The 16,871-nt window shown below is 45.8% G+C and overlaps 1 protein-coding gene across 1 annotated transcript in view; it reads right to left on the bottom strand.

The window, feature by feature from the left end:
* Window positions 1-16,871, bottom strand: part of LOC120051302 (nck-associated protein 5-like) — a 155,097-nt gene that overhangs the window by 48,612 nt on the left and 89,614 nt on the right. The window contains exons 6-7 of the mRNA XM_038998109.1: window positions 7,326-7,416; window positions 2,109-2,285 (exon numbers count right to left, since the gene is read on the bottom strand). Of these exons, the coding sequence (XP_038854037.1) occupies window positions 2,109-2,285; window positions 7,326-7,416 (268 nt within the window). The remainder of the gene's footprint in view (window positions 1-2,108; window positions 2,286-7,325; window positions 7,417-16,871) is intronic.

Raw genomic sequence — 16,871 nt, 5'->3', positions numbered from 1 at the left:
TGAAAAGAGCAACTAAATCACATAATGAACATGTATTCATATTAGCGCATCCTGTCAATGTATTGCTCCTACAGCCGCTACAATTAAAGCATAGCAACTACAACTGCTGTTGCCATAGATTTTGAAACATATAGATTATGCATGCCATTATAAGTTGCTTTTTATAGAACAGAATACATGCATGATCATCCAGATACTTTTCTCCTGCTGAGTTCCCATGATTAGAAAAGTGGTTTTCTAGAATCAGGGATGTATTTTTCTTTTAAACTTCAATGGAAATGAACTAGCTAGGAAACAGAGTTACAGACAGCAGGAGTTTTTGCTTCTGGCTTACAGTAGGTTTTGAATTGGGGTGAGGAGGGTGGAGAAGGGATGAGGGATTGTATGGACAGGGCTAGAGCTGGCTGCACCACAGTCAGTTCTCACTCGGCCTGTAATTGAACAGGAGTTAGAGCCAGCCCTGCACTGAGACCAGAGTGCCAGCTGTCCTTCTGTGACGCCTGTACGCCAGGCCTCCTTTCCCTGGCACCCGGCTGCCAACTGTGCCAGCCAAGCTGCATGGGCACAAGGCTGGGCAATGGGCATGCACACTTGCTCAAACTGCAGACAGTTACCCAAGAGCCAGTCACTTGCTTGCTCTAGTGCTCTGTCTTACTATGGAGTCTCTACAACACTCACTTGGGTGGAAAGCTAGAAGCATTGAGAGTTGAGCTGGAATGGATGAGTTAGGTACATCATCTGACTTGTATTCCATCCTCTGTCCAAATCCACTCGAGATGAACCCTAACTCATTTTGTCCTTCGACCGAAAGTCTAATCACTCAACGACACTACTTCCATTAGCGTTTTTTGGGGCCGTAAAAAAATATATAAATTAGAGTGGCAGCATTAACTGATCCTCCAAGCATCTGTGAAAAGAACACACGTTTTTCTTCTTCTCCAAGATGGATTTAATTTCATAAAGGATTCAATCTAAACTTAAAGGAAGAACCGTTTCTAAAGGCACAGCATGCCCACCATGGTAATGAATGATATCAGTTGGGCTGGGCTGGTGGGGGGGGAAATAGAAATGGGCGCCCTTACTTAGTGTCATCACCGTTTACACATAACAAAGGCCAGTGATGTATTGCCTCGCCGTTGTTCTAGCCGGTTCTCTTCTGGAGGAGCATCCATCACGGATGCAGCGGACCGAAGAAAATGGCAGATAAATTCCGATAAACTCATTTAGAATGTAGCTTTTTGGGGTAATGTGGGAAGCTTCCCCCGACAAATCACGAGACAGGCCAGACATTATTTTTCTTTGACTGCAGGGAAGACAACTTATACAGTGATAGAGGAGCTATAAAAACAACAAGCAATTACATTGCATTTTGTTGTAATTAGCCTTAACTGCAATTTCTGTCAGCGTTGCGTTAGTGTCACTGTTAATAATGTCTGTAGAACGTGCCGGTTTCTTGGGTCGTCTATATCTGGCAGCGTTTTCTCATGTCTGAGCTGTCCATAGTGGCTGAGGAGAAGACCTGGGTTCAAGCAGTATTATTTGTTTTTTTTAATACTTTTTCTGCACTTGATTGAGTTTGTCTGGCAGCAATGGGACCAATGGAGTGGTCCTAAAAGTGCAAAACCAAACCCTTCCCATCGGGCACTCCGGTAGGGGTTCTATCATACGCTCAAAGTATTTGAACATTAGCCACAGACCCTTCATAAATGAGTAGGTGGGTCTCTGAGCGTAATTTGATTAAGTCTTAATAGACTTAGCCCCTTTAATTGCTGAGGAGATCTGAAAGCCTGGTGTGTCAGTCTAGTGGGTGTACTGTATGGTCGGAAACAATCAGAATCAGAAGGATTACTCAAAATGGATTTCTGACTCAACTGTTGCTAATGCTGAGAACAGAACACACAGTGGAACAGTGAAGGAGCGCTATGGAAATGAACAAAGACATTTGTAAAGGCCCCAAGTCCCGAAACCTGAGCCCTCTGTGGAGCGCTTTGCTCTTCAAACAGCAGAGCGCACAATCCTTTGATAAGACCATTATGCTCCAGACTGCAAACATAAGAAGGAGAGCCTGGTCGCGGAGGCAGAAGGGAGAGCCATGTTTTAAACTGTACCTCTAGGGTGCGCAGACGCTCCAGAAGGAGCTTTGTTTGGTCCTGAAACTCTTCCGCTCGGCTGATGCTGCCGATGTCTGGCAGCAAAGGGTCTCCAGAAGACGGCAGTGGGCCGCCACCGCTGCTGTTCTGCTCCAGGCTGTCACGCGTCTTCTGCACCTCCTCCGAGAGTTTATCCTGATAGACAGACAGGAGGAGAGAGAAAGAGAGAGAGAGAGAGAGAGAGAGAGAGAGAGCGAGAGAGCGAGAGAGCGAGAAAGAAAGAAAGACAAAGGCGGGAGAAGAAGGAGAGAAAAAGAAACAGATAGAGAGAGAACAGAAAGGAGAGAGCGAGAGGGGAAGAGAGAAAAAAACTATTAAACTCCAAAACATCCCCTAATCCCTAATCGCGTTTCACTTGTATTTCAAGAGTGGCAGTGACCTTGAGACCTCTCCATCTTGTCTGCCGATAGGGGACCCCACACCCCCCTTTCTCCCCCTTCACACCCTGCCTCAGTCTCCAGCTGTGACACTAATACACAGAGGCGGAAATTAAAAGCAAACATAATAAAATTATGGGGTCCCTGATAATGGCTCACCAGGAGATTCACAGACCAGACAGCATCCTGACATTGATTAGCTAATTAGGTACTGTACATTCAACACAGGATATAGAGTACTGGTAAAGGAGGATATGTCATGTGTCGTCTGTCAATTATTCTCAAGTATTTTCACACTATCCTAGAAGTCAAGGAGGGATTTTCTTTCACTCCGATATTACCATTCAAATAAAGTATATCATGCTACCTTGGTCTTAAATCAGTACACGATGTTGTTTTGTATGTGATATTGAGACATATAGCATAGCCATAGCCTGTTGTTAAATCTAATATACTGTATTTACAACAAACGCAATTTTCCTTACAATTTAATACAAAACCCCTACCAATGGGGATTTATGATGGATTTCCTGCAACCAAAACAAAGTGATATGTCATAATATGAAACGCTTAATCCTCACTGGACTAAACTGGGCATTTATCTGTATGCATTGAATGTGCTTTTAAAAAAACAACACCGCTTCTGGGGTGATATAGTTGCCATGAATCCTAAATGTAGGTACATTTCAATAGGAGAGATTGAGACACCTTTAAATACTCAACATGCATGGCTTAGTCCGATCGAAGGAGGTCACCGCCCTTTCATTTGCAACATCCATTTCACAAACCCTCTTATCTCCATCCTATTCCAAATCTGATCAAGGACCAGAGAGGGATGAAACTACAATTGAGCTGGGAGTTAGATGCCGTGTAAACCTCAACACCATGCCTATAGCCAGCCAATGAGCTTTGCAATGCAAGTAAATGGACTTTCCCCCCAAAATCTCACCAAAGCCTTTTTTTTGTTATCGCCTGATGTACACCTGTGCACCTCTGTTAAATTTTCATTCAATCCTTCTCTTCCCCCCTTGACAGTTAATTGTCAAGTCTGATGATAGGCTTTCACGGACGCAGACAGCCATGGCTGGAGACATTGACAGATGAGGTTGAGTCCTTGCTGGCGCCGCCATATACAAATGCATTGCAAATCAAGTCGTCCCTCCCTCCCGAACATGAATTGGAAATGCTGTCCTTGGCAACAACTAGCATTACATTTTGCTTTGAACTTTAAAGGACTATTCCAATCTTGGCTAAAACATACCGGTGGTTCCTAATCTTGACTTTGTTTGATTATTTTGTTTCGCAGGCACTTTGAAACCAGGGTTGTATTCATTTGTAAAAAGTTAAGCATTTCTTATTTTACAATCGTCCCTCCCTGTTCGAGTCAGTTTTCTTTTGTTTGGTGCATAATGAATATGACCCATATCTCTCCCCCAGTAATGGTACCATTAATTGAGAGCTTGTTCTTATTACCACAGCCCTGTTACGTCTGATTGCTTGCTGAACATCTGGTTACAGTAGGTACAGTCATCTCGGTAACCTAACATATGTCTCTCTCCACATGTATGTGTTTGATGCATCCGTTCACATAACTTAGAGCAAAATCGATCCCCCCACACTGGCACACGTCAGAGCGAAATCAATCCCCTCCACTGGCACATGTTGACAGATCCTAATTCCATGTTAAATAATCCACTCAGGTTGATTAATTCTGGGGCTGCTGTTCTTCTGTATAATACCCATCATTTGAATAATCACAGGGTATCTGGCTATGTGGAAATATGGTCCACCGCTGAGAGAGACTCTACACCGCAAAAGGCCCCCTATTCCTGTTATGCCTAGTGCTAAATACTTTATGGGCCCCGGTCAAACATTGTGCTCTGTATAAGGAATAGGGGATTCAGAGTTATACTCCCTACGTTCACCCACAATACATCTAGCTAATGCATGTATTAGGCTATTTGAAATGTATACTGCCATACCTCCATTTCCCGTTATGATGCAAATTTGTTGTATTTGTTATTTTATTTCACCTTTATTTAACCAGGTAGGCCAGTTGAGAACAAGTTGTCATTTACAACTGCGACCTGGCCAAGATAAAGCAAAGCAGTGCGACACAAACAACAACGCAGAGTTACACATGGGATAAACAAACGTACAGTCAATAACACAATAGAAAAATCGATATACAGTGTGTGCAAATGTAGTAAGATTAAGGGAGGTAAGGCAATAAATAGGCCATAGTGGCATAATAATTACTATTTAGCAATTAAACACTGGAGTGAAACAGTAGATGTGCAAAAGATGAATATGCAAGTAGAAATACTGGGGTGCAAAAGAACAAAAAAATAAATAACAATATGGGTATGAGGTAGGTGCGAGGCTATTTACAGATGGGCTGTGTACATGTGCAATGATCGGTAAGATTCTCTGACAGCTGATGCTTAAAGTTAGTGAGGGAGATATAAGACTCCAGCTTCAGTGAATTTTTGCAATTCGTTCCAGTCAGCAGAGAACTGGAAGGAAAGGCGGCCAAAGGAGGAGTTGGCTTGGGGATGACCAGTGAAATATACCCGCTGGAGCGTGTGCTACGGGTGGGTGCTGCTATGGTGACAAGTGAGCTGAGATTAAGCAGGGCTTTACCTAGCAAAGACTTATAGATGATCTGGAGCCAGTGGGTTTGGCGAGGAATATGAAGCAAGGGCCAGCCAACGAGAGCAAACAGGTCGCCGTGGTGAGTAGTATATAGGGCTTTGGTGACAAAACAGATGGCACTGTGATAGACTACATCCAGTTTGCTTGTTGTTTGCAGTTGGAGGCTATTTTGTAAATGGCATCGCCGAAGTCAAGGATCGGTAGAATAGTCAATTTTTTAAAACAATAATATAAAATAAAAAAATTATCCCCTTTTTCTCCCCAATTTCGTGGTATCCAATTGTTAGTAGTTACTGTCTTGTCTCATCGCTACAACTCCCGTACGGGCTCGGGCGAGACGAAGGTCAAGAGCCAATCGTCCTCCGAAACACAACCCGACCAAGCCGCACTGCTTCTTAACACAGCGTGCATCCAACCCGGAAGCCAGCCGCACCAATGTGTCAGAGGAAACACCGTACACCTAGCGACCTGGTCAGCGTGCACTGCGCTCGGCCCGCCACAGGAGTTGTTAGTGCGCGATGAGACAAGGATATCCCTACCAGCCAAACCCTCCCTAACCCGGACGACGCTAGGCCAATTGTGCGTCGCCCCATGGACCTCCCGGTCAAGGCCGGCTGCGACAGAGCCTGGGCTCGAACCCAGAGAATAGTCCATTTTGCGAGGGTATGTTTGGCAGCATGAGTGAAGGATGTTTTGTTGTGAAATATGAAGCCGATTCCAGATAGAATTTTTGATTGGAGATGTTTAATGTGAGACTGGAAGGAGAGTTTACAGTCTAACCAGAAACCTAGGTATTTGTAGTGGTCCACATATTCTAAGTCAGAACCGTCCAGAGTAGTGATGCTAGATGGGTGGGCGGGTGCGGGCAGTTAGTTTTACTTGCATTTAAGAGCAGTTGGAGGCCACAAAAGGAGTGTTTTATGGCATTAAAGCTTGTCTGGTAGTTTGTTAACATAGTGTCCAAAGAAGGGCCAGAAGTATATTGAATGGTGTCGTCTGCGTAGAGGTGGATCAGAGAATCACCAGCAGCAAGAGCGACATCATTGATATATACAGAGAAAAGAGTCGGCCCGAGAATTGAACCCTGTGGCACCCCCATAGAGACTGCCAGAGGTCCGGACAACAGGCCCTCCGATTTGACACACTGAACTCTGTCTGAGAAGTAGTTTATGAACCAGGCGGGGCAATCATTTGAGAAACCAAGGCTGTTGAGTTTGCCGAAGAATGCAGTGGTCGACAGATTCGAAAGCCTTGGCCAGGTCGATGAAGACGGCTGCACAGTATTGTCTTTTATCGATGGCGGTTATGATATCGTTTAGGACTTTGAGCGTGGCTGAGGTGCACCCGTGACCAGCTCGGAAACCAGGTTGCATAGCGGAGAAGGTACGGTGGGATTCGAAATGGTCGATGATCTGTTTGTTAACTTGGCTTACGAAGACTTTAGAAAGGCAGGGTAGGATAGATATAGGTCTGTAACAGTTTGGGTCTAGAGTGTCTCCCCTTCTGAAGAGGGAGATGACCGCGGCAGCTTTCCAATCTTTAGGGATCTCAGGCGATACGAAAGAGAGGTTGAACAGGCTAGTAATAGGAGTTGCAACAATTGCGGCGGATAATTTTAGAAAGAGTGGGTCCAGATTGTCTAGCCCAGCTGATTTGTAGGGATCCAGATTTTGCAGCTCTTTCAGAACATCAGCTATCTGGATTTGGGTGAAGAAGAAATGGGGGAGGCTTGGGTAAGTTGCTGTAGGGGGTGCAGAGTTGTTGACCGGGGTAGGGGTAGCCAGGTGGAAAGCATGGCCAGCCGTAGAAAAATTCTCATTGAAATTCTCGATTATCGTAGATTTTTTCTTTCAAGAACAAGAACATTTCTAGGTGACCCCAAATTTGAATGGTGGTGTATATTTACAAAAAATATATGGGGGATTGGTAAAGATACAGACAATTACATTGATAAAAGCCACAATCTATCTGCAATATTAAAGCTGATCTACCACCCCCCCACACTCCTAATTGATGGTGAATAACAACAACTTATCCTAATGCATGGCCTGTGTTACCAAACAAAGCATTTCTCCTACACAAGCCTCTACGGTTTGGCTTTATAAAGAGCATTTTGGAGAAGTGCTGAGCAGTGCGGTGTTACCTTGTAGGCCTTCATGATGTCCACAGTGTCCACGGCTGTCTGCTCCAGCACCCCCTGGTTCTGCAGCAGCGTCCGCACTGTCTCTTCCATCCTGCACATGCACACACACACACACACACACAAACAGAGGGGGAAGAAGAAGGGGGAGATTGGTTTAGAGCCAGCAACACAAGAGGGGACGGTGGGTTTTGGATCGTACCCCAGTCCCTTCCCACTACAGTATGTGGTACACCACACGATGTGGTGCTGAATGGGTACATATGGTGCTGGGGAGGTTCAGAAGTGCATCCACTGAGGCAGAGTATTGAGTGACTGCCTCTGCCCCAGTGCCTCTATGGGACTTGTGATACGGTTGTGCCTCGATTTTTGTGCCAAATATTGATTTCTCTCAATGCAAACCAGAGACTTTTACCCCACAGCCTACATCAATATTCTACTCCTCACCCCTGATTCCCATATGAATCACTACAATGGCATTACCTCTTGTTCTACATTCTCCCTGGCCTATTCCAGGTAAAAAAACACATCCAGTGAGAGTTGTACCTTTAGGGAGATTGTCTAGGATAGGGCTCCCTCCATTGACCCGGCTGGAAATAGGCCTACAAGTCAGAGTACAAAGAGGTGGAGCGATGAAACCACTGTGACATTTCAGGAGAGGAATATCATTGTGGAGCAGGGAGAGAAGGCCAGACTTTGATAAACGAAGACGAATTCCAAATCATCACACGGACAAAGCCAGGGACACAGCCAGGGACACAGCCAGGGACCTAGCCAGGGACCTAGCCAGGGACCTACTGTAGCCAGCGACCTAGCCAGGGACCTACTGTAGCCAGGTACATAACCATGGATGGACAGATGGGTGTGTCATAAGATCTCTATCTTAGGAACGGCATTTCAACATTTCATGGGCAAAGAGACAGCAAAAGGACAGATAACTTGATGTTGCAGTAAACAGCATTAGGCCACCTACTTGTGTCTCACTGAATTCCCTGTCGGTGTCAGTCACCTTCAAGTGGTGACACTTCTGATCATCCTTTCAACAGTGACAGTTGACACTGTTAATTGTTCAGGCTTAACACGCTCTGGAGAAGACAACTCAGCCACGTTTGTTTTGTTTGTTGTTTTGTTCTTACATCAGAGCTCAGTGAGATTTTGCCTGGTTTCCCGTCGCTGTTTTCACAGTTGAACTGTTGCACGATGGCTTTAGCGTAGGCAGGGCTGTGCTCTGCCATCGTAGTAGCCGCGCAATCTGGCAGGTTGAGTTGAAAGCCAGATAAGCTGGCTATAATCAGGCCTAGCTAGCTGACTGACTGAGAGGCTGAGTGAGTAGTCCGGTCTATGGCAGATTGCTGTAGCCCGCAGCTTAGAACACGGTCCTTAATCACTGTGGTCAGGGATAGGGGGTGTGGGACTGGGACATTGTAGTCAGGCCAGGTCAAGGACTTTATGACTGAATGACATACTAAATCAGATTAGTATGGTATTGGAAGTAACCAACATGGGGTAACTGACTCATTCAGAGTTTATTGACTTAACATTAGTTGGGAAAACAAATATGGCTGAGCTGAAATACAGTGGGATTCAGTCATCCTCTTCACAAACCTACCGGCGTGTCTACAGTGTGACCAGGGTCATGAGTTTTTTACTGGTCAGATCATGTCGTAAGGAATAACTCCTGACCCTTACTTTGATTCACTAGATGAATTACTTACCCAATATTTACATTGATACTGTATTATAAAGGTAAAAAATATATTAAAAAATCCTGCTTCATCAAAACAACTTTATTTCACTATTTCATTCCCTCAAAATCTTCTCTTCCCTAAAACAAACATATTCAAATCAAATTCTCCACATTCTCCGCCACATTACCAGACATTACCAGTGGTCTGACCCCGGTGACCTCCACATGGCTAAGTGACAGGATGATGGGGGCCTTTGATGTTCCTCTCCTCTGGCTGGCCTGTGTTGTGGATGAGGACTAGGGGCTGTAGGCCGGAGGTCTGGTGGCTGTGGTTAGCCAGCACCTGAAAGGGTCTCTTTGTGTGTTTTTAATAGGGGCTGATTCAGGGCAGATCACGAGAGCACATGGTGTGCCTCAAAAGTCCCAACAAGCAATGCTGGACACGCCCAGGCCCATTCTGAATCTACAGCCTGGCAAGGAAAGATGGGCAGAACAATTCCCCTGCAGCACACACGCTCGTACACACGCGCACACACAAGGCTTCCAGTGCCGATTTGAGGGGAATGACTTCAACATGTGTTGGATTCCCCAGACTGTTTGGTCACAGGGTCCTGTATGTGCACCATATAAGCAGAGAGAGAGAGAGAGCAGAGGGGGATAAAGGGACCATGGATATGGATGGAAGCCACTGCAGAGAGGTGACAAAGTCTGACTTCACAGTACATGCTGAGCTACAAGGTGCCTGACGCCATACCGTGACTGTCAAAATGCTATTCTATGAATCAGGAATGTACAGGACTAGCTGTAATGGTCTGCTGAACAGCTTATTCTAATAGTTAGTTAAATAGTTAACCAATAGATACCCGGAATATCTGCACACTGTATCTTTTGACTCATCACATACGCTGCTGCTACTGTTTATTATCTGTCACTTTATTCCTAGTTATATGTACAGTACATATCTACCTCAATTACCTTGTTCCCCTGCTCATGGACTCTGTACTGGTACCCTGTGAATATAGCCATGTTATCGTTACTCGTGTATTTATTCCTCGTGTTGGACTATTATATTTCTAGCATTTCTCTTTTTTTCTCTCTACATTGTTGGGAAGGGCCCGTAAGTAAGCATTTCACTGTTAGTCTACACCTGTTGTTTGCGAAGCACGTGACAAATCCAATTTGATTCGATTTAATGCCACGACATGTGGTAATGCCATGACAATTCAAAAAGCTATGACACGTCGTAACGCCATGACACGTCGTAACGCTATGACACGTCGTAACGCTATGACACGTCGTAACGCTATGACACGTCGTAACGCTATGACATGATGTAATGCTGCAACATTGGCGTTCAAAAGCTACATATGAGAGGAAGCCAAACAAATTTTTATCGGGTGTCTTTTCAGCTACTAGCCTACAAATTACATATGACACATCTCATCCCTCAGCGCCATACATGACTAAGGGAGATTAGCTACACACTCAGTGACCTGAACATAACATTTAGTTCTATTGTCGCTGTTGTCCTCTTGAAAGGCGGGTTCAAGTTTAGCTCCCATTAATTCGAACCACATTGCTCCCTCCGATTCATCTGGGGGAGCATCACAAATAGGACTGTCTTGGACAATTACCCCTGATAATCACATTTTGATGGTGTACTGATTAGGAATTATAGTGTTTTCTGAAGCTATTTAGCAGTATAATTTGCGAGGACAGGGGAGGGAGATCCACGAGGTTGTTTTGAGTGCATAATGCTTTAAAAAAAATAAAAAATAAAATGGTTTATATGTAATCAAATAGAGTGTGGTTTAAAAGATCCTGAGTGTTAATTTCATGTATCTCTAATAATAAACTTGGATTAAGATCCTAACTGTAATCCATCGACAATTTCAAAACATCCTCAAGTGGCACATGCACTGTATATTAAGTGTAAATATGATATCACTTCGATTCAATTTACATAGGCCAGAGTCTATGATCTTTTTCTCCCTAACAACTTCAGCCATTAACTTTGTCTATGATACTAAATGTAATAACATTGCCATTTAAAATCTGTTGGGAATTTCCTATTTGTGTGTGAAACACTTCAATCTTTACGCTATCAACTCTACTTGATGTCAACCCAACCCATTAGAGCTGATAACAATCTAAGTGAAAACATGCTGTGAAAGATAGCTTTGATTCTAAACAAAAAAAAAACATAAATCTGTGTCCGAACAGATTTTTCTTAATGTGGTTACAATCTCAGTGGTTGTACATGACCTTCTATTGAGGACCTCGCTGGAGAAAAGGAGGGAGGAAGGGAAGGATGGAGGGATGGATTAAAGAAGGCAAAGCCTGACTCGTTTGACCCCCAGACTGCACCAATGTGTGTGTTGAACCAGCTGAATTTCAAACACGTCGGCAACAGCCAGGAAGTACAATTAAGTCTCCAATCAATCTCCAGCCCCAGGTATAAGGCACACACACACACACACACACACACACACACACACACACACACACACACACACACACACACACACACACACACACACACACACACACACACACACACACACACACACACACACACACATCACTTCAAGTAAATCCAATGGGGAAAGGAAGCCAGATGTCTGAATGAGCTGAATGAGGTGTGTTTGACAAGTCATCAGAACATGCAAACCATTGATGGACCAAACTGGCCTGTTAGAGGTAGAACACCCTGTGTGGCGGTCTCCCCTGCTTCCTGTGTCTCACATTACTCATGTCTCAGCCGCTTTCAGATGGCCCGAACATTGACACACAGATTTGCAGCTTCATGCCATTAAAGCCATGAAAACGTTCACCACTGTCCAGACTTCAAATGGGACGCCATTTTTATCACCTGTCAATAAAAACTATCAAGCGCTATTCCAGTTGTAGAACGGATACTAGTGAAATTAAATTAGTTCTCAGAGGTACCTCTAACAATGCTTCATGCACAACCAAGGATTTAGCAAAAGAATGACACACACACACACACACACACACACACGCACACACACACACAGATCTTTAAACGCTCACACTGATCAAATTGCCTCAGTCTAACTTACCCCATGTTGCTGAATTTGGGTCCGTTGGGGTTCTTACAAACATCCTTTCTCCTAAACAATGCCACAAACACCGTGCACACTTCCCTAAGCTCCATAGGGACAAGCAAAAGGACCAGCCAGCCAGCCTGCTCTCAGCACTGTGTCACCGGATGACCCAGACACAGATCAAAATGTGGGTCTGCTGAAATAGGCCAGTCAAGAATCATACAAGCCTGAGTGCTTTTCCCATCGAACAGACACTGCCAGCATGTTTGGTTGGTCGTCCGTTAGCTGGTCGCTGGTTTGGAATCATGAACCACACACAACCCGCAGGCCAGTCTCAACCAGTCTCGCTTTCTATGAGGTGGCCTGCCTTGTGGTGGGTTATTATCCAATCCCTATGCTGTCCCAGTCAGGATGATGGTCTGGTAAGGGAAGTCCAAAGGGAGGGAGAAGTTAAGGGGGAGGGAAACCCTTTCCCATATGTCCCATGTTAAGCCTGAGCCAGAGGAGGACAGCCCCTGCTGTGTCGACGCTAGGCTGCGGCTAGGCTACAACCAGATTTCAGGTCTGTGGCCACAGGGGGGAAGCCAGGATAGGGATCACTCAGCCTGGGATGAGTGTGAGGGATGGATTGGTGGAGGGGTGGATGGATGGATGGACAGCAGACATGTGGAGCTTTATTAGCTTCCAGGGATTAGGGAGGCTGAGTTGAAACCAGCACTTTCTATTGCTATGTAAGTCACTGCTGTGTCGTCATGTCAATACTATGCACAAGCAATAATCCCACAAATTGACAGACAGGCAGACAGACAAAGACAAACAGACGTATTTCTCAGGACACATATTACCATGATAGAGAAAGAGTGAGACCGTGAGCTCACGGGTTGGATTGATCTATCTGGCTACTGCAGCCTCCGGGCTCCTTGGGAAAAGCCCTGGTCCAAACTCTCACTCCATCAACACGGTATTAGGAGCTGAGCTCTCCAAAACACCCCATTAACCAGGTTTGACAAAGACACAATTTGAAAAAGAGTCTTGAGCCGGATTGGGGTCACGAGGGGTCACCATGACTTGATGGATAAATATTATTATCGCCTTATCTTCACCTGGCAATAGCTCCTGGAAAACTCACCCAAACGATCCGACTCAGCATTCTTGAAGTTCCATTTTTCCGGTTGAACACTCTTTTTCTCATTTCCACTAAATCTCCTCCACCTCTATAAATGCATGTAATTGCCCGGCAGGCCGATAGATTAAGCTAAGCCACTTCTTTATCCTCTTTCAAACTTTTGTTTTGTGTTCTTTCGACCAGAATGGGTCATTGTAGTGGGGACTCTCCTGGCCTCTACCCTCTCCTCCTACCTTAGAGGGCACTGAGCGACCTGGACCCCTAATAAAGCCCTCAGGACAAATGCTGTTGGGGTCTCTGCACTCGTTCTCTGACCAAGCGATACACATCCAGTTTTGTTTAAAGCGGAAAATGGGGGGGCATCCTTCCCCTTTAGCACAGGGGAAGCATTACAAATTCCTTAAATCCTAGGACCACTGGCTCTTTCAAGTCACCTTTGACCCCTGACAATGAGACATGCATGACGGGGAGGCAGGGGGACACCAAAGGGACGAGTGAGACAGTCAGAGGCCAGGCAGGCCAAGGCAGTTATGTCACTGTTTTACAGCCTCCTATTCTTCTGAGAGAGATAACGACAACCTCCAGGATGCTTCCACCATTTTCATTTCATTTGAGTGAAGTACCGTGTCACATAGGGTACAAGTCTCACAAACACGCGACCAAAAAGTCACTGCATGGACATATGGATAAGACTCGAGTTAATTCCTCTTGAAAACACAATTCTTTAGTTGAGGTTCTCCTTTAGTTGAGGTTGGAGTTCGAGGAAATCCATTATGTTTTTTCCACGTGTACATCTCTGGCCATAGGAAGCAGTTAGCAGTGAGCCAAGGGGCTCCCAGCAGAGGCCTCTAGCCCTCTGAGACTCCCGGAGGATCTGCGCTAGGGTTATGTGCGTGTGTGTGTGTGTGCGTGACTGCGTATGTGCGTGTGAAGGGTAGCATGTACGGCCCACATGCAGCATAGAACATCACTGACGGGCCCCAGAGGAGACACTTAGGGAGGATGACAGGATGAATCGTATTACTCCACAGCACAGCCAGGAGCACAGCTGTCCCGCACTCCTCCCCCCCCCCCCCCCCCCCAACCTCCTCAAACCTCACCCTGCCTGGATGCTCCTCTTGGGGCATGGAGAGGAGAAGGTGGCTGTGGTCAGGTTCTCTCCCCTCTACACACAACCAGCTAAGGTCCTTGTACATTCCCTATCATAAGCATCTACAGTGCTTGGCATTGCTGCTATGTAATGAAGTACAGGGTCATTTCAAGTTAGACGCCATGTTAACACCTTTATTCTCGACATTTTGATGAGGTAACAACAGGAGAGCGCCTCTGAAAATCCCCTATGAAATGACCCGCTGTAAACAATCAAGACAGAGCAGCGAATTTCACTGACGTTTTTATTGATCAGCATTCAGGATAATGTGTATCCAAGTCGGTACTGTGGACATCTTGATAGGTTTTGAAAAGGATCCAAAATAAACAGAACAAAGCGGAAGCGTCCATTAACACTTTAGCAACGGCTATAGAGGAGAAAGAAACCTCACTGGCTCAACCCTCGAAACCTCACTGGCTCAACCCTCGAAATAAATGACTTTAGTAGCGGCTATTAAGGCACAAGTGTCTCTATGCATTGACCATGCGTATCAGTCTACGTGCCTGATCATGTGTGGACAGGTGTTCATATTACGCCATAGACAACTCCTGTGTCGCCTGCCTGCCTGCCTGCCTGCCTGCCTGCCTGCCTGCCTGCCTGCCTGCCTGCCTGCCTGCCTGCCTGCCTGCCTGCCTGCCTGCCTGCCTGCCTGCCTGCCTGCCTGCCTGCCTGCCTGCCTGCCTGCCTGCCTGCCTGCCTGTTTGTGTGACTATCGCAGATGAGTGCCACCGCCACCAGATCCATACAACTTCCATAAGGTCACTGCATATTCCATGTCACTGTGCCACAGGCAGTCTGCTGGTCTGCATCCTACCCAGCGGCAGCCCTTTGAATGGCGGCAAGACAGGAAAGTCTTGATCATGTGTGAACCAACGGATGCCCTACTTTCACACAGGCTTGTAATCTGACCTCGTTTAGTACGCCTGTAAAATATCATCATAACCAACATGGTTAATCCGTAGCGGAAGTGAATTAGTGTGTGTGTGTGTGTGTCTGTGTGCGTGTGTGTGTGTATGTGCGCGTGTCAGTGACTTAAGAGTGCAGATCAAAGTAGAGTGTGTGTATCAGGTCTTGGTTACAGACATAGATTACACAGTGCTAATAAGTATATTTTTATAAACAGTGATCTCCCCTCCAACTAACGACTCTGTCACCACTATACAGTAATGATAGACAGACTGTTTCATCTGAATAACCTCTCCAAGTTGATCAGCCTCTGAAATGAAATTACATTTCAAAACTTCCCCTAATCCCCCTAAATAAACTCAATCATTCCAATTCCCTGACTACATTGGAACTCCTGTAACTCGGTTAATTGCGGCACAAGGGAGGGTGGGGACGGAGAAATATAAAATCAGCAACAAACAAACCCTCTAATAATGTGGGTGGTTTAAATATAGAACTGACACATATTATCAGTCTAACCATCTCCAATCCATCGCTAATGTGTCTGATGGCTGTGAGTGGAACTGCAAAGTCTGATGGCTGTGAGTGGAACAGCAAAGTCTGATGGCTGTGAGTGGAACAGCAAAGTCTGATGGCTGTAAGTGGAACAGCAAAGTCTGATGGCTGTGAGTGGAACAGCAAAGTCTGATGGCTGTGAGTGGAACAGCAAAGTCTGATGGCTGTGAGTGGAACTGCAAAGTCTGATGGCTGTGGGTGGAACAGCAAAGTCTGATGGCTGTGAGTGGAACAGCAAAGTCTGATGGCTGTGAGTGGAACAGCAAAGTCTGATGGCTGTGAGTGGAACAGCAAAGTCTGATGGCTGTGAGTGGAACAGCAAAGTCTGATGGCTGTGAGTGGAACAGCAAAGTCTGATGGCTGTGAGTGGAACTGCAAAGTCTGATGCTGTGAGTGGAACAGCAAAGTCTGATGGCTGTGAGTGGAACAGCAAAGTCTGATGGCTGTGAGCAGAACAGCAAAGTAGCTTCAAAGAATATCAAATGAGACATTTTTTCCCTCAAGACACCACCAGATGTGCGGGGTGTGGACCAGCGCCACAAATCAACTCCGCAGCTGCTCAGATCGAGGGGCCCTGTTTGAAATGCTTCAAATGAAACACTTTGGGGCTGGTATTGGGTGTTGGATTAGCCTAAAAGGGCATTGATCTCTGAACATGAGTGCACACAGACGCAATCACGGAGCTCACTGGGAATCAGGGGAATGTGTGTGTTAGCTAGCTAGCTGTGGCCGGGTGATAACTCGTCGGTACAGCCGTGGGCCAGAACGTGCTAACACGCTAACGAGGTAAGCACATGACCATGGTCTGTAGTGTTTGTACAGCCTGACCCTATGGTCTCTCTCCTCTCCTCCCTTCCCCTCTCTCAGACCGTGGTAATAGTGGGGGCCAGCTTCAGCAGTCTGAAACCAAGCATGACTCTCCAAACAACACGTCTGGACTTGAACGTCCATCCACTCATTCCTGCCTGTCTGCATCATCCTACCACCCCCCCCCATCAGTAGCGTGCAGACAGAATACTCCACAGAGTTGTAAATCTAGACCAAGAGTCATCATCTG

This window comes from Salvelinus namaycush, chromosome 7, assembly GCF_016432855.1.
Source record: "Salvelinus namaycush isolate Seneca chromosome 7, SaNama_1.0, whole genome shotgun sequence".
Lineage (NCBI taxonomy): Eukaryota > Metazoa > Chordata > Actinopteri > Salmoniformes > Salmonidae > Salvelinus > Salvelinus namaycush.
This window is presented reverse-complemented; position numbering and strand designations above follow the sequence as displayed.